General features: G+C 25.7%; 1 protein-coding gene across 3 annotated transcripts in view; it reads right to left on the bottom strand.

The window, feature by feature from the left end:
- Positions 1 to 20,039, bottom strand: part of Ten-m (teneurin transmembrane protein Ten-m) — an 887,841-nt gene that overhangs the window by 77,980 nt on the left and 789,822 nt on the right. For 2 of the 3 annotated variants that reach the window (XM_075378109.1, XM_075378111.1), the window contains 6 exons: positions 18,890 to 18,974; positions 11,974 to 12,173; positions 9,671 to 9,838; positions 7,289 to 7,801; positions 3,594 to 3,871; positions 544 to 760 (listed from right to left, as the gene is read on the bottom strand). In XM_075378109.1, the coding sequence (XP_075234224.1) occupies positions 544 to 760; positions 3,594 to 3,871; positions 7,289 to 7,801; positions 9,671 to 9,838; positions 11,974 to 12,173; positions 18,890 to 18,974 (1,461 nt within the window). The remainder of the gene's footprint in view (positions 1 to 543; positions 761 to 3,593; positions 3,872 to 7,288; positions 7,802 to 9,670; positions 9,839 to 11,973; positions 12,174 to 18,889; positions 18,975 to 20,039) is intronic. The other variant, XM_075378112.1, reaches the window with a different exon arrangement.

The raw sequence follows: 20,039 nt of genomic DNA, 5'->3' as shown, positions 1-20,039 counted from the left end.
AATACTTTTTCCATTTATTACCTCATTTCACTTTCTGATTCAGGAAAAAATTATTATGGTTGGTAGATTAAATTATTAATGGAAAAGCTGTAGTAAACATGTTAAAAGATAAATAGATGATCTTCATTTAATAAATAACATTATATATAAAATGATATACTTGTTCCTCACTAAATTACTGAAATTAATTAATTTTAACAAGACCCAAAAAAAAGCTAAATGCAACTTGTCATTCACAAACACTGTTAGTAATAAAAAATATATAAGATGCTAATGCAACTGCATGATCACAAACCACTAAGTGTTAATATTTTTTTTGATTTTTAATAGGTTAGTGTAAATTAGTAATAGATATATATGCAAAAAAAGACCTAGTTACTCATGTACAATCATAAAGATATATAAATTAAAGAAAATATAAAAAATATAGGTATCACAACAAGCTTTATTAATTATAAAATCTGTTAATTATAAAATATATTGTAAATTTATTAAATATATTCATAATTTAATCAAAATAATTGACAAACCAATTATACTTACTATCACTACAATCTTCACCACCGAATCCAGGATTGCACTGACAATGTCCAACTAAACACTGACCTTTACCACTACAGCCATTAGGGCAATTCTGTGTCATATCTTCAGACACTTGTGCTACAAATGTTATTTCTTGCGGATCACCATCATCATTATACAGGGATAAAAACCAATGTCCTGGCTCTAAATAATGTGTTACCTCTTTCTTTACGCTGGACTGCAAATGATAAACAAAATTTCTAATTATAAAAAATTATAATCAATGTATACTTAAATACACCTCTAATATTATTATTAATAACACTGTTTCATTTTTGTCATTAACTAATGATATAGTGCAAATGTGTACTCTATATATATATATATATATATATATACACAAAGACTGATCTTCAACAAGATGGTAAATCACTCCAATCAATCCTGATTACAGGCAGTCTCTCTTTCATTTGATCATCAATTCTTCCTTGGACAAGTGGTCGGTTAGACTGTTCTGGTTAAACCTGTTGTATCATGGTGGTAAGTATCGGGCAACTCACCGGATTGGTCTAGTGGTGAACTCATCATTGCAAATCAGCTGATTTCAAAGTCAAGAGTTCTATGCTTCAAATCCTAGTAAAGGCAGTTAGTTACTTTTATACGGATTTGAATACTAGATTGTGGATACCGATGTTCTTTAGTGGTTAGGCTTCAATTAACCACACATCCTCAGGGATAGCCGACCTGAGACTGTACAAGACTACACACACTTCATTCAGATTCATACATATCATCCTCTGAAGTAATATCTTATAATGGTTCTGGAGGCTAAACAGAAAAAGCAAAAGGGTATATATGAGTATGTCAGGCAGGAACTATCCAACTAATCAGTTTTCTAAACGCTGAACAGAAATTCAAATTAATTACTGAAGCACATACTGTGTAATGTCAGCTCTCCTGTACTTATTTATAATCTCTATCTACTCAACAGTCTATATAAGGAAGTGTCAAAAAAACTTTCAAGTCTAATTATTATTAATTTATTTATCTCAGCTAATGTTTAAGTTTATTTCATAAAAAGAAAGTAAAATCATAATTTTTACATTATATATATTTTTTAAAGTAGTTACCTTCGAGAATCAATTTTGTATGATGAATAGTAATTAAAATCAATTGGGGCCCAAGTTGGGAATTATGGTTATTGATGCTTTAGGTACATTATATTGTGTTGTGCAAGATATTTCTTTACTAAGATACAGCTTAATGTATTTGTAAGTAGTAGTGCTAAAGAATTAAATGTATATTTTCTAAGAAATTTCCTTCTGGTTGAATCCTGTAAATGATAATGGCTAACAACATACATTTCCTAACTTTTGGCATTATGGAAAGAATACTTTGAAAAAAAAAAAAAATTTATAACGTAATTTTTTTATATTACAGACCAAATTTCTGTGTCTCAGAAGAAAATATTGATTTTCATTTTAGACAACTGATGTTTTGTAAGCAATTATATAAAAAAACACTCTAGTGGTTATATTATTCAGAAAATGTCTATTTTAAAGTCATAGTGATAGACCTTTTTTCATTGTCACTGGTCTTTTTTTTTTAATCTGCAGACAATAAATTTGAAACAACAGACTGATAAATACAATGAATTTTTTGATTACTGTGAAGAATACTCAAAGAATACTCTAGCAACTTTCTATAGACATTTATTCTTCTAATATGTTTATCATTTGATGCAGTAGAAAGGCATCATGAGGGAAGATCATCATCATTACCATTGTCAATAACACTAATACGAAACCAACAAAACATTTGTACTATTCAAAGACATGTGTTTTTTGATTACTGTTTCATTAAATATCTTTTCAAGCAAATATAATGTCACCGAGACATTTTTTGATAGTTTAATCCATTTGAATGTCAGAAATTTTAAACTGTGACATCACATGCATATTATCAAACAAATAGTTACTGTAGTTGAAGAGTAAATAACATGACACCTGTTATAATGAGACCCATAAATACTTCGAACATATGAAATTTCTTAATGACAATTACAAAACAAAATTTAACTGATCTTGGTGGCAGAGTGGTAGCATCTCTGCCTTTCATCCAGATGTCCCGGGTTTAAATCCCGGTCAGGCTTGGCATTTTTTATACACTACATTTCCAACCCCACGCGTAACCTTCAAGCTTTTGTAGCGAAATCATCAGGGTAAAAAAAATATTCTGATTCCAGTATCTATTTAAAGTTTATGTTGTATCTAATTTCAGAAGTTTGTATTAAGTTTTAGTCAAGACCTGGAACCAGAGTGTTACCGCATGTAAAAGGAGTACAAGATATAATATCTTGAGATAAAATAAATTAATCACAGATATATTTAAGCTACACTACACAAAATCAATGATCAGTAATATGTTGGTCAAATCCTAGATCCTCAATTTCTTGAGGGATTGTGGGTTGGATGAGAATACTTACTATCTGAAAAGGAGCTAACTTTCTCTTCACCTCTGTGATTGTAGATCATCCCTTACCATCATTATCACTTCTTTCCCATATCCTGTATCCTTTCCTACTGATAATTTTTTAAGGGTTTATGTTATAATTCCATTGAATTCTTGTTTATATGTTATTTTATTTATGGCATTACGTGGTTTGACAGGAGTGGATTTGTTTATAGACAGAATATACTGCTGAAGTAAGATACAAGATTTGTTAGTAACCAGAACTTTTATGAACTATTTTAAAACCTTAAATGTGATTAATTATAATGTTAAAAAGAAGAAAAAAGAAACTAACATAATTAAAAAACTAATATAATTAATGTTTTAGGGCAACATTTTATTACTACAAATAACATTTAAAAAGGAGTAGAATAGAATATCGTGTAAAATCTCCTTTGATGAAGATTTAAAAAAAAAAGTATAATTGATAAAGAATGATTATTGTCTATTCATTATTGTCAATTAATTGTTTTATATAGAACCGGTTGAAAAATGATTTCATGGCTAGTTAAATGAATAAAATTTTTAATAGTTAAAATTTTAACAGTTAATATACTTACATGAGAGGCTCTAGTAGTACGTGCTTTAAAACCGCTTAATACTTCTAAAATATGATATTGTGTATGCGTTGGTAATGCATTTCGTCTTCCGTAAACAGCTATACTAGCTCCTCTTGGAATATTATAGTCAAATTTAACATATGCAGCTTCTGACTGATAAAATTGCATATTCCAATAACTGTAAGGTGCAATTTCATTTGTTAATTTCTGACCCAGAATTATTTGTGAAAATGTTGTTCCATCTGGTGGAAACGATCTTGCTGGGAATGTTTTAGCTCCTATTATTTATAAAAAATAAATAAGTATACAATTAATAATTAAAACAGAACAACATAATAAATATGAAAGAGGTTTGAAAAACTTATTTTTCAGATGTTGATAAAAAATTATATATCAAGTACAGTTTTTGAATACTGACAAATGGTGTTTGGAATCTAAATTTATTAAACTTGAAGAATCTTGGAATATCAGCTGTCCTAGTGAAAAAACTTTTTAATACTTTTGTTTAGTGAAATTTTATCATGAATTAATGAATGACTGTGACAATTTTTTAAAGGAAGCTTCGTTGTAGATTAAAATCACAATGATGATAATAAGCAGTCATTCACTGCAAACAAAAAAATATGATTTACTTCAATCTATGAAGTAAATTGCTCCCAAAAATTAAGAATTAAAAAAAATGTAGTATCATCAATAAAATAACTTATATAAAGTAATTACTTTATATAAGTATAATTACTTTATAATTATTAATTAGTTGGTATAACTATTTATATGTATCTTTAAAGAGAATTTAAAAATATCTATAGTGTAATTAAATACAGTCTACTACTACTAATGTACTAATTACAATATGTTTTATTTTTCATTAAAATTTTTCAATTAAGATTTATAATTTTTTAAGTTTTTTCATGACACTTATGAAATAAGTGTCATAAGATCTTGATGACAATCAAGATCTGTGTAAATAGCACACCATTAATAATGGTGGATATTTTTATAACTTTAGAATATTATTTATAACTTAAGAATAGAATATAAGCTGTGACATTCATAGCATGTTTAAAACTGAAGGAAGAATTCCCTATTTTATTCTGTACAATTTCATAAGATATAAATGTATTACGTTACAATAGATGCTACTGAAGTCTGAATTATATATTATTATTCTATATAATAATGGCATGTTTAAAATTTTTTTATAATATGTTGCTAATCAAATAATTTTTCAATTAAAATATTCATCTTTAACTATTATCTCATCAGTTATTATTTTCATCCCATTACCTGTGAATACGAAATGATTTTATAAAAAAAAAAAACCCAAAGTTTGATAATATATTGACTATAAGATATAACTGAAAAAATAATACTTCAGTTATCCAAAATTATTAGATCATTCCAATACATTTGATTTTAAAAAAAATTAATTCCTTTTGAATAAAATCAAAAAATTACAATTTTCACAAATCAATAATAAAATAAATGGCTTTTTTAAATTAATATAACAAAACTACTTAAACTGAAGTAAATAAGATTTAAATAAAACTGTAAAGTAGCAAACTCATTCACAAATTTTCAAAGTTTTAATCTGTACGATTTCAGATAAGTAAAACAATTAATAAACAACAAAAATAAATAGCAGATATCATGAATAGACAAAAAAACCATAACTAGTAAAATATTGTTATTCTTATTACCACACATAAAGCATAAAATTACCAATAAATGCAACAAAAAGTACAATACAAATCTACCTCATTAAGCATTGAATTACAATCCATTTTTATATTACTAATAATCACAATTATACAAAAAATACAATGCAGAAAAAAAATAGAAAATGCAAATAATCCATTATTAATTATGAGTAAGTGCATAATAAAATACAATCAATTAATAAACCAGTCACAGAAATAAAAACCCACAAAAAACACACCATAACCACAAATATAATTAATTTAATAAATTGAGAAACATGAAAATTTTTCTCATACATTAACTAATAAAAAAAAAACATGCAAAGATTAAAATAAAAGATAGAAATTATTATAAACATTAATGAATGTAAAAACCTATATTACCTGATTTATTAAAGATACGTAGTTTTAATGTTTATTACATAAAAACTGTAATAAACAATTACGTTAGGTTAGCTAATTATTCATTTTTTAATGACAACGTATTCTATTTAAACATTTACTTAAATAATTCTACATTAGCAAATATATTAAAACTTACTATTTGACATTTTTACAGTTAATAAAAAAAAACAAATTAAAAAGCAGAAATAATATCAGAAGTAGTAAAGTATTATTAGTCAAATTTTTGCATTTTAATGAAAATATTTCACTGATTTACTGTAAAACTTGTAAGGAAATAATAATATAGAAAATAAAACAGTATGAAGAAAGAATGAAAATGGTAATTGTTACATTTAATAAATCAGTTTTTGTAAAAAAAAATGTTGGATTTGGTTTTTTTTAATAGATTGACTAGAAGAAAGCCGTAACATAAATGTTACGGCCTGCTGTAAAAATGTTATATGGTTTATGTTTCATTATATATGATTTTGTTAAATGTTTTTGCCAACTGTAACTAAATAATGTTCATGAATTTAGCATACTGACAACAACAAAAACTTTTACAATGAAAAGCTTTAAAATCCTGAACATTTCTTTTTGCTGTTTCTTGAGTTGTGATTTTTAACGCAGCTCTAAAACCCAGTGTTTTCCTTATTTATCCCCAAAACACACATATAATTTTAGATAAATTCTTTGTATAAAGAATTATAAGTTGTTCAAATGAATGAATTCCTCGTGTGCTGCACGCAGCTGCCCAGCGCACCACATGGTCCACTTTGCAGCAGCTAAAATAAAAATGTGAGCACATACATCAAAAAAACAAACCTATGCACCATCCTTTTTTATGGGAAAGACATTTTACAAGCAGCTATGTTTACTCATCTGTTTGTAGATAATGTTTAAAATTAACAAAACATAAATTATGAGGTAATATAAAAAATTAAAAAACTCATATAAAACCTAAACTGCTGTAAAAAATAGATAACAATTTTACTAACCCTTAGTTTGGTGCTAACTTAAAAAATTTGAAAAAATTAGGAAAGTACACTCCCAAAGATATCCAATCATAGGTAATGTGACATTGTATAAATGTGACATTCTCATTTGGATGTTCTTAGGCTCAAATCCCAGTTAGATGTAACATTTTTCATATTCTATAAAATTTTCATTCTATATTCTTATACATATCTCAAATCTTATACAAAAAAAATCTGATTCTCTTAAAAATGTTCCAATTATAGTGGTTTTTATTGGTATGGCAATTTAAAAGTTAGGACGTAAGAGAAAGATTGTATGTGAATACACACAAAAAATACATACGTTAAAAAACTATGTAACATGATTGTGCTTATTTAATCTGATTTAATCCCAAGGAGAGGGGATAAAGTAGAGATTTTATACTGGTTGTGAAAAACATTATCAATGTAAGGAATAAAGCATTGAAACATAAAATGTTCTCTACATGTTGATAAATAAATAAAATGTTATCTTAAAACCAATAGCGTTAACTAAAAAACATTGTTTTAAAGATTTAAACATACCATTGAAATTTAATTTATTATTAAAAAAAAACAACAAAACAAGATTTTAAAATTTAATTATTAAACCTACCTTCGAGTATAAGTACAGCAGGAGGTGGAGCAGTAGGACACACACACACATCAGGTGCTTTTGTAGCCAAGGTTTCTGTAGTATCTTCATAATCTTCATCTATTAAAGACAATTTTGGCTTTTCATCATCTTCTTTGACTTCATTTACTGTTGTTGTTGATATTGTCACTTGCTCTTCAGTAGTTGAAGAATTAATAAATTCTTCAATACTGATATTATATCTACTATCCACAATAGTACTGTTATTATCTAATTCAAAATGAGTTGTATTATCTTCTGAAAAATCAGGGACTAATGGAGAAGAACTAAAAAAATCATCATCGACAGAAGTAAATATATTATTATCAAACTCACTATCGGTAGTTGTCATAAAATCAGAATATTTATCAGTATTGTTAATATTCAATTCATCAGTAATATTCAAATCATTATCAAGAAGTTCTTCTTTGGAATTTGTTAAAGAAGAATTAAAGATATTACTATAAGTAGTGATATCAGTTGAAGTTTCATAACCTGTAAATGATTTATATTCAGTTTCATTACTATTATTATTGCTATAATTACTATTATTATTTATACTATTATTAGTATTGTTATAATCATTATCAAGATCAAAATCATAATCTGTATCACCTTCATTATTATTTTTTTTATTATAATCAGCAAGACACGGGCAAGAACATTCACACTCTCCGCCCCACAATTTATAACCAGGTATATTAGTTGTTTTACTATTAGTTAATATAACTGGAGTAGTTGGTGTTTGTAACGTAGTAGTTTCTGTTGTTGGTTTCATTTTATCTATTTTAGATATATAATTTTCAGGATGTATATTAATATTATCATTACTACCGGTTGGTACAGAAATAGATAATGTATAAACCGGTTTTTCTTGACTTATTGTATTATAGATATTATTAATATTATCATTATCTTGTGTAGATATTGTTACGTTAACAAAAACTCTTTTTGCATGCGAGGAAGCAGCAGGTAAGGTTAGGCTTAACACATTATTGTTGTTATTACTATTATTATTAATATTACTGTAAATTCCATTCAACAAATTTTTATTCACACTTTTGTTATGATTATTGCCATAAAATGTAAAATTTTCATGCAAAAACATATTAGGTAAAGTTGTAGTTATTTCGTGCAACTTTTTTACATCATCATTATTATTTCTATTAAAATCATATTCTTTTCTTGAGTTCCTTGTATTATCTTTAACTTTTTTATTGTTTATATTTTCATTATCATCATCTATGTGTTTAATTGTAATAATTTCTTCAAAATCTTGTCCATATGAATATTCAGGAGAGTGCTTATATTTTTTATTCCATGAATGAATCAAATGATCATTATGACTTGCATCTTTAATTGCTTCAGATTTTATTTCGTGATTATTACTTTTTACAGTATGGAAATATAATGGATGTCTATTACTTTCATCTCTTTTGACATTTCTTCCAGTTTCACTGTTGACGGTACCTTTATTATTAATATTGCTATTAGAATTCTTCATAAAATTTCTATGAAATATTGCCGGATTTGAAAAAAAACCTGAGGAAAATTTTCCTGACTTAGTTAATGGATGTGAAGAAGATCCTTCACTATTAATTATAACTGGAACTTCTTGATCATTTTGATAATTATTATCATTCAGATATGATTTTCTTTTTGAACCACCTTGTAATGTTAAATCAAAATACCTGTTATCGTTTTTCCTTTTTAATGTTTCTCTATAATCATGATAAACGACTTTTTCAAATGGTTTTTCCGATAATATCATTGAACGTAAGTTATCTATTTCTTCTTTATCTTTATCATTAATTCTTTTATTATTGTTATTTTGTTGATAAGTAGGTAGTTTTGTTAAAACAGAAGAAATATGTGTTTTATTAGTAACAACAAGATTTGAATTTTCAATAAAATGTGTAGAGGTAACATTAACAAAATTAGTATTACTATTATTATTATTTTTGGATTTGTTAATTACGGATGAGGTATTTAATTTAAAAAAGCTTGAACTTTGGTGACTGGTGTTATTAGGTACTTTATCCACATTAAAAGAAGTTATACGTGAACTATTAATAAATGAATGCGGGTGACTGATGTCATGCACTTTACCAAAAGGATTAACGATAGGTTCTTTATTGAAATCAAATCTAATGCTACTATTAGGTGCTGTGGTTGATAAAATAATTTTTTTTTCATGCAGTGAAACATTAGTTTTACTATTTTTTTCTACATTTTCAGCAGGTACATAATCATGCAAACCATCGACATCTACAACACTCAACGAATCAGAACCAACAATAACAGCATGCTTGGGTTCAACGTCTCTACGAATTCTTCGTACTACTTTCGATGATTCTTTCATACCTCCTGGAGTCGTTGTTGATGATTGTGAAGGTCTTGATCTATTAGATGAAGATGAAGAATTTCTGCTTGCAGTTTCAGGTAATGCTTTTAATAATGTTTCTGAATTTTCTTCTTCGACTAAAACACTGCATGGCGCTTTACTGTATGTCCAGTGTAATAGATTTGCCACTGTAACATAAATTACGTAACCATATTAAAGACCACTCATATTTTAGTATCTTAAAATTTAAAAAAATATATATATAAAAGATAAAATGAGAAAAAGTCCTTTTAATAAATGTAACCTAAGCACATTGATATATAATATGGAATACAAATAAAATTAAAAGCCGAGTATAATATAGCTGTGTACCCTATTTAATTCAATATTAAAAAGTGACTATATTCTCAATATTTGCCCTTTGGACCATTTAACAATTAACTTTATTTAATTCACTTATTTTTTAACACAACATAAATGACTGAAATTCAATAACAAAACAAAAAGTATAATAGTTTTTTATATATATATATATAAAATCAATATCATTGACCTGGTCAATAAATATTTTATATTTTACATTATATTTTATTAAAAAAAAGTGTTTTGACAAAGCAGAGAGATCTTTGCAAAAACATTAAATGTGGAGGAAAAAACAAAAACTGTAAAATATCAATTTTTAAATGAAATGTTAATGTTATTCAAGTGAAACTATTTTCCATGATTAGGTGTAAAAAAGGTTATACTGATATTTTGCAATATTATTTACATTTATATTTTCTACAATAATATTTCACAGATTTTTTTTTAAACTGGAAGACATTGTATAAATTGAGATCGTGAACTTTTTTTATAATTTTCAAATTACATTCAAGAACCTATATTCAAAAATTATTATAATTAATCACTTTGCTAACAATTTAAAATTTATGATTAAAAAGACTGAAAATAAAATACAAACAATGTTTTCTTTAAACCTGAAAAACTTCCAGATTCTCCAAGTCTACATCATGCTTTCGAAAGAGACAATAAAATAATCATTCATACAATAAAACAAACAGACTTTTTATTAAAAAATTACCATCTACATTAAAGGAGTCCTTTTATACAATTATGAAGATCCAGCATTTCTCTAATTGTTGGCATACTCTGAGGAAGCCTAGTCTTAAAGTGTGTAATGTACCCATATTGGATCACTTTTACTTACTCAAAATGGTGACGCTTTATTGTGGAGTAAAGAAAACATCACAGGAGATCAAATCCAGCGATTTGAAGGATTTGGAGCAACTATCGCTTTGTTACAACCAAATTTATGTATAATGTAAAGCTGTATAGGGAGCAGTGATCTGATGATGGAAGACTCAATCACCTTTAACTTAATTACCCAGGCTTAATGATATAAGCCTGGTAGATCATTTTAAATGTTTCCACCATGAAATTTTTTCGAGGTGGATGCAGAATATGATGTTACCTCTCTGTTCTACCTTGAAAAGGTAGAACATATTTGAAATCACAGATGTGTAGTGACAAATATATATATAACATGTCTCAATGTACGCAGATGTTTGTTGGCATGCTGACCTCATTAAGATCATTGCACATCACAACTGTACTTACATATCTGTACTGATGCTTTGGGTACATTTGATTTTAAAATTGTGTGATTACACATTACATTAATATTTCACAATAATGATGTTCATTTCTAAAGAAAATAATTTAATTATTAGTAAAGAAGAAGTAAATGATTGAAATAGCTATTATGCAAAGTTTATTAATTTACTATTCTGTATAGTCAATAGATGTAGTACTAAGTGACAATCATTCATTTTTTCATTCAACTCTATTTTCAATTACTTTTTGTTGTATGACTTATGCTTTTTCCTTATGTTATGACTGACAGTGACAATGCAAAGAATGTTTTTACCGCATAATAATATACTGACTGTTGTTCTTGAACTCCTTTCATAAATCTATGTGACTACATACCTACATTTACATTTTAAACAGTTTGTACAAGCTACAATATATGTATTATATATTTATTGTCCTTCAATACCTCTATATTTTTTATTATGTAAAAGATCGCCAAACATTGCATCCTTTCTCAGTGAATAGTAATAAGAATGTTTAAATTGTTATGCATGGAAAATTAAAAAAAAACAAGATTCAAAAAATTAGGGTGTACATTAAACAATAAAACTAATAAGACTAAATAAACACAATACAAAAATATGCTATGTGAAATTTGTAATAAATTATTTGCATTTATTGTCTATTGTTATTAATTAAAATATTTTAAATAAATAAATAAAAAACTTACTTGAAACATATGTTAGAGCTGCTGTGAGAACAAGCGATAAAATTATAAATACTATTGCAGTACATTTCCAAGTGCATCGTGAAGCAAAACTTTTCTGAAATTGAAACCTTGGTGGTGGAAAATGATGAGTTGAACCTGGTCTTCGTAAATTATTTCTTACAGGTAAAACTGGTACTGGTGGACCAAATCCTAATGAACATCTGTAGATAAAAAATAAAAAAAACAATAAATAAACAATATAAAACAATATTGTTTATGCCTTTAACATGTTAACAGTTGATAATCAATTATTATCGCCAATCAACCTCCGAGGCAAAGTAGTAGCAATCTCTGTCTTACATTCGACAGCCCTGGGTTTCAACACAGGTCAGGTATGGTACTTTTTATACTCTGTAAGTTTTCATACTATATTTTCTTTGTAGATTTGAAGGGCATTAAACCATAAAAATCCTGGCAAATTACACTGTCCATTACTAAAAAATCAATTTGTATATGAATTAAAAACATTAATTAAATTAATGAAAATAAATTAATGTGTATAATGTTTTAGTATACTTCTTATTATCAGACTCTGTGAGTAATCAATGTATTTTTGGGGCATCAAACTGATTGTTATATAAAGTTGCCATAGATGACTATTTTTTTATTCAAATTCAGTATATCTCCTATTTCTATGTCTTCAATTATCTGTTTTATATATTGCAATCTTTGTTTACCACTTAAAATTTTATTTTATTATATATATATTTTTTTTTTTTTCAACAATAATCTCCATTGAAAAAATAGTAAATATTAAATAGTACTAGATTTATATTAAAAATTAAAAACATCAAAAATATACAATGAAATTAATACAATAATTTGTCAATACAGTTTTACATTGTTCAAAATACAATGAGATTAATACGTAATCAGAAAATTACAAATTTACATTTAAAAGTAATGAATTTAATGAAGTCCAAAATAATGGTATTTAAAAATGGTAGTAAATGATTCAGATAGAAGTGATGGGGTAAGGAATATAAAATCAAAGAAATCAATTCTTAATTAATATAAATGCCATATTTTCAACAAGATGTAAACAACGCCTTGAAGAAAAATCAGGTAATGATAAATTTATTGTGAATGTTTTCAATAAATAAATCTGTAGTAATGAAATTCCTTTTAGTAGAAAAATTAGAGGTTTTTAATGAGTTTTTACAGCGATTATAAGTTATGGTGCACAAGTTTGGAGGACACAATGTACAATAATAACAATGGAAATAATCCAAGACTATTCTATTAAGAAAATAATAAATTGCCAAGTAATGCTACTGATTATGGTATATTCTTACAAACAAAGTTATTTCCAGTTTGTATCTATACCTTGAAAATGCACTTAAGATTTTTACTAAGCGATATCTTTACTCTAAGCGATGTTAGAGTCTTCTATGTAAAATCTTATTGGACCAAATCACAGAATGAGGTGCTTTACTGTAATGATTGGTAGGCCTTGACACATTATTCTAATTTACAAAATAACTTTGTATTTGGTATATAATGTCATACAGTATCACTCAAGCTATTTTCACTTGAAATTTCACAAAAAATATTGATAAACTTAGGATGAGAGAAATTTCCTATCTTCTAGAGAACTCGTACACTTAGTGTAGTCTTTTTATAATATTTCTCTGTATTTCATTTCTAATTTTTTTTATCAATATTGAGGTTTTCAATCTTTTGAATTTCTTGTCATATAAGCCTTGTTTTTTGCAGGCCTATCTGTACTTTAAAAAAAAGTTATACCAAATAATTTAAAATTAAGTTGCTCAAAAAACAGACTAAACATGCACTTAAGGTTACATATAAAAAAACGTTTTTAATTCCTATTTAAATCTGAATGTTTGAAGTCGGCAGTAAATTTAATGGCTAGTAAGTAAGATGTTAGTTTGTTTTTGATGCGAGTACAAAATTAAAACAATAATAAAAAAAAATTAATTATTTTTTAGTGAAATTTATTAATCTATAAAAATAGGACTATTAATTAAGCTTACAATATGTAAAACTATTTTTTCCATATAAATCTAGTAAATGAATTAATTGGATATTAAAAGTGAAATTAACCATTATTAATGTTTTTTAAGAATTTAACCTATCCATCAACAGTTAAGTAAAAAACTATTTTTAATTTCTTGACTTAATTTATTTTCTCATCCAAAGAAAATAATAATAAAAATATAATTCTGAATCACATTATTAATATAGAAAATAATCATAAAAATTTAACTACATGTGAGTTAGGTAATATGTTTTAGCATACAAAAAATACTTTTTATGACAATATTCTGTATTACTTGTAAAAGAAAAATAACTTCTTAAAAGATATCTACACTTTATCTCCTAAATTGTGATAAAGATTCAGATTTATTCTAGAAGATATATGATTTAGAAGCAAACATAATAAAACAAAAAGCCAACCAACTCTAAAAACTAAAAAAGTTATGCAACTTTGGCTACTGATACTTCACCAACAAGAGATTATTACCTAGGAGGAAAATTAAGTGAACATTAAAAGTATGTAAGTAAAGTATAATATAAAAAAATTATTCTATTAATTAAGTAAAATTTTTAGATATGGTATCCACGATGATCATATCTCTTCAACTCCCTGACGAGTTGTAACCAAAGTTAAATGCCATCAATGATTCATATTCAGAAGTCATTGTAAAAATTTCATAAAAATCCGTTAATTCAGCCTGAAGATATAAAGCAAAAAAAATAACTGATGAAAAAAAACAAAAAATGTAACTTCTCTTGTATGTAACCCACGAATGAAACTGCTCAAATATTTAAAAAAAGACATACTAACCTAATTGGATTATATGATCAGTACAAGAATGTTACTGTACATAAAACAATGATTTATTAATAATAAATAAATTAACAGTAAAATAATTATTAAATATATATAATAAAATATTATTAAATATATATAATAAAATATTATTAAATATATATAATAAAATATTATTATATATATTTCTTTGGCTGATGATTAATTCATTACATAAGCTCAAAGCTTGTACTTGAAAATATGGAGTAGAAATTTTGTAGTTTAAGAAATATGCTATGTTGACTGGAATATGAACCTGGGATGTTGTGAATGAAAGTCCGAGCTGCTACTACTAAGCCAAAGAAGTAGGTTTTTGTTATATTAACAAGAATAATTATAAATTAATTATTTATTGATAGACAATACTTATGTGCAAATAACAAAAAAAGTAGTATTTCTACCTAATAACAAATAAAGTAATTGTTAGGCAAACTAAGAACTAGGCAGGTTCATTTTAGATAACAGCAGTTCTAATATGAATTGAGTTAAGCAATTTACAAAAATTTTAAAACTAAATTTGACTGGGATTTTCTATAATAATACTGCATAATTTTTGGTCAATAATAACTATACTGTTTCCCAAGTATTATTTATTAATTATACATATATATTATTTTATCACAATATTTTTTTCATTTATTTATATAAAGTATCTGGTTTATTTTATACTGATTGCTATGTATTTACAGATGATCAAAACAAAATGTCCATCAGTAGTTTTAGATTTTAATAAAATTTTTGTTTTGTAAATAATTTTATTTATTATTAATTTATTTTATTTTGATTAATTTATTTCAATGCCAAAACAGCTTTTTCTTTGGAATTAATAAAACAAAAAATTCCATTGAAATCAGAAAAATTCACTGAAAAGATATCACAGTAAATATCTATGTTATTAAGATGATCATAAATATTGTTAAATAAGAGATAACCAATAATTGCAGTAATGGGTTCTGTTAATACAGAATAAAATTGTTCAATGCTTCATTATTTATCATTACTACCGGTGAAAAAAGCAAAACAAATGACACATTGAATGTCATACTGATTATCTGATGTTAATCTGATAATTAATTTATCACTAGCTAGATTATACATAGTATTTAGTTATTTATACAGTTAGAATTAGTTACATTAGCATTAATGTAATGTTAGTTCTGTTGTGGTTTACATTAAAGTGTAAAGACCAAAGTGTAAAGACCATCAAAGGACTTTAGGTTGTTTGAACTAGACATGTGAAATGTAATGATAGAAGATTATACAAGATAGAGAGAAACAGAAATAGTAACTGGATGAAGTGAAACATTGTACGACTTAATCCAGTAACACACATAGTGTTAAGACCTCTTATCCTCTCTTTCTCTCACAATATCTCTGCATTTCTCTATTACTGTACCTAACCATAATCTAAATGACAGTATTATGAACCCTACATAATTATCAATCTCTTGGATCCTGTTCACAAATTATGTGCATAACATCAAATATAAATATTCATGTAAAACCAATTCTTTAAAATAAAATAAGGTCAAAGTAATTCTATGTATTTATTTATGATAAATGACCTAATGAATCTGGTTAGGTCATCTGAATAACCTGATATTACATTATCTTTTTTCAAAAAAAGTCTTTCAGTATATAATAAAAAAAATGAATGAGGAAGTTACATTTGTTTCATGACAGTTTATATAATTCTATTGTATATATTACAACTTATACTCTGATCATTTTGTCAAATCTAATACAGTTTATAATCTTGATAATCTGAGTTAATGTGGACTATGTATCACTCAGATTAATAAAAAAAAAAAAAACAAAAAAAAAACGAATTACTAGAAAGAAATAAAGGTAAGTTATACTGTAACCCAAAATATCTTGCCGTGACTGGATTTTTACACAATTATGTTTCCAGTAATAACTTGTAACTTGCAAGTAATCTGAGACTGTAAGCTAATATTAGTATGAATTTTTAGAATTAGTTTGTTTATTGTGGAAACACTGCTTTCAAGCGCTAATAATGAACCTTTGTTGTGTGCCCCAAAAAACAAAAAACCAAAAATCTAACTTAATCTATAAAGATAAAACAAAATTTTATCAAATTAAAAATTACAATTAAAAAATCCTTTATGTATTTTTAAATAATACATTAATACACAATAAATACTGAAGAGTATTAATTACAGTATTAATAAAAGTACTGTACTAGAGCAAAACAATACAGTGTTTAAACTTTCAGAAATTATTTTGCATACAAAAAAGATATTACTGAATATACATAACGATAAATAATGGTGAATTGTTTTTGTCGTTTATTTTTTAATAAATTTACTGTAAGGTAAAAGAATAAATGTTTACTATCACATTCACTGTTCAATAGAACTGGACAAAGAAAGAAAATAATTAGCCATCCACATCTTTACTTGCCTTGCAGTGAATATGCTTTATTTAGATACCACTTTATTTTTAATCAAATTTAATACCTTAAATTAACTGGTGGGAACAAAAAAAGATAAGTAACATGCCAAACATCTAACACTGATATTGTAATACAGAAAAATTACTTAAAAAAGGTTATGTATGTTAAATACTATTTTTAATATAATTATTTTTATAAATTTAAAATAAATATATAAAATCTATTTTTCAAGTATTATTTTCTTTAAATAATACACTGCTTAGCAGTGTATGTTAAACAAATTGTAAAATTAAACGGGAAGAATGAGAAACAAGAAATAGAAAAGAATAGAAAATTACTTACTCATGAAATTAAAAACAAAATGGACATCCGTGTAATTAGAGTAATTTATTTAAAATATTAACATTTAAACATTTACTTTAACAGTTACATTTCAATTGATTGTTAAATAGGAAGATTTTTTAAGAAACATTTAACTTGAATGACATTACTGTCATTTAGAATAAGCAAAACTTTCTTTCTTAGTAACAACAAAATAAAAATAGTACTGGCTGGGTGGGTAGCTTAATATGTATCATCATGATAACATTAAGTAGCAACTCAAAGTCTTGATTCCCAACAAGGCTCTTGATTTTACAGTATGATAGAACTATCTCATGATGTCTCCTTATCAATAAAAGCCAACAATAAATTATGCAATTCTGGTTATCAGAATTATAGATAACTTAGGAGGAAAATTAAAGTGGAATTTTAAAGCATGTAAGTACATACTCATACAAAAAAAAAATATATTCTATTTTAGTCAAATTTATGATACAGGACCCATGGTGACCCCATATCTTCCAGTTGCAACCAAAATTGGTTAAATAAGCTTCTTTGTAAGCATCATGGTGAATTAAGTCAACAGTAAAAAAAAAAAAAAGACATCGTTAACCAACATTCAGAAATCAACATATAAAATTTCATAAAAATAGAATGATCCAACCAATCAAACAAAATAATAACTAATGAAATGAAGGGAAAATAAAATCAGTTTCATTATCTGCCATCCTTGAATGAAACTGACCAGATCACATAAATAAAGTGACATATTTCTACAAAATATTATCTTCTTATTAATAACTTCGAATGTGAATGAGTTAAGTATCAAAAAAGAAAAAAAGGGTTTTTTGTTCCCTCCATCCTTCACAGGAGTTTAAATAAAATCAAACACAGATAATTAAGATATTTATCTTAGCTACCTAAGGGGCTTTAAATTACATGAAAAAAGTTTACTTCCCATTTGAGTAAAAATTCTGATATATGATACCCATAAAGTTTATATGTCCTTTCATCCTTGATCAGTTGTCAGCAAAATTATATGGAATCAATGTGCCTTTTATAAGAAAACCACTGTGGCAAATTTCATCTGGATCAGTCCAACCGGTATAGAAATATTAAGCAAAAAATAGTCTCACATATTTACATCCAACTTAGACAAGTACAAAAAATCTTGGCATGTAAAATTTGATCTAATTAACATACTTTCCTTATATAGTAAACTATATAACTATACAGTACAAAAAAACCAAGAAAGTAAAAATAACAAACACAAAAAAGTTATAGATTTTAAGTTTTACAGTAATTACCTTTCAGAGTTTTTCTGTATGTCCATTTTTGAAGGACTACTGCAAGATGAATTTGATTTATAATCCATTGTTCCTTTAGGAATATCTGCAACAAAAAATAATAAATTAAAGAAAATAAAATAAAAATTTATAAATAATAATAATAAATATTATAACACCATAACTATTTAAATACATTAATAATGTTATTTTTAAGTTATATTTGCATGTAAGAATATGTATTATAAATAATAAATAAACAGTCTAGAGAAAGTAGAGTAATTTTGATTAATGATACTAAAATATTAAAAGCAACATCTCTGTAAAAAAAAAAATAAAATAATTATAATAGTGATTCTTTGTACTGAGCTCCAATTATTTTCCTATCTCTCATTATTCCTGTTGCAAATACAGTTTGACCTATTTGACAATCTGTTATGGTATACATATTGATTATGACAAATGGATAATTAGTCAGCATCAGCAGTTGTGCGGTAGTCAAAAGTAGATGTAAACAGCTCTTGTTTAAATAATGTTGTGTGCCATAATGAATAATATAGTAATAAAAGACTTTTAAATGAAAAAGGTTTTTGCTAAAATAAGGTCAACAACAAAAATTTGAAATGAACTTAAAGTGTAACAACAGAAATACTTCCTTATTAGTTAAATTATTAGTAGTAACAGAAGGAAGCAAGAAAAAATAAAACAGAATATTACGTCGTTGAATGATTATTATGCAAACAAATGAAATAATTATTTTTATGTTCAATAATAATATATTTTGTCCTACAGGAGATTAATTAAAACTTATATAAAACAGAAGAGAACAATGAAGATATAAACAAAACTGATCATATGTCTGAGTAAGCCAAAACCCAACATTTACAAAGACATAGATGAATTTGAAATAAAGAATATAATTTTACTTCTTCTGATTCAGTTATCATAAACAACTAATATCTTCCTGTTACGTTTGACGTCATCTAAAATTAAGTCACAAAAAGTGAAACTTTTTTAAAAAAAGACTAATTTTTATAAAATAAATATAAGGTAAAAGTAAAAAAAAAATTAAAAAAAAAGTTTTTTCTACTTAATTGCTATACTACATATGAGTTAATTCTTTCACAACATTTAGTTTTGATGTTATCTGCTTGACACAGCAGCTAAAATC

Source organism: Lycorma delicatula, chromosome 11 (genome assembly GCF_047948215.1).
Source record: "Lycorma delicatula isolate Av1 chromosome 11, ASM4794821v1, whole genome shotgun sequence".
Classification (NCBI taxonomy): domain Eukaryota; kingdom Metazoa; phylum Arthropoda; class Insecta; order Hemiptera; family Fulgoridae; genus Lycorma; species Lycorma delicatula.
This window is presented reverse-complemented; position numbering and strand designations above follow the sequence as displayed.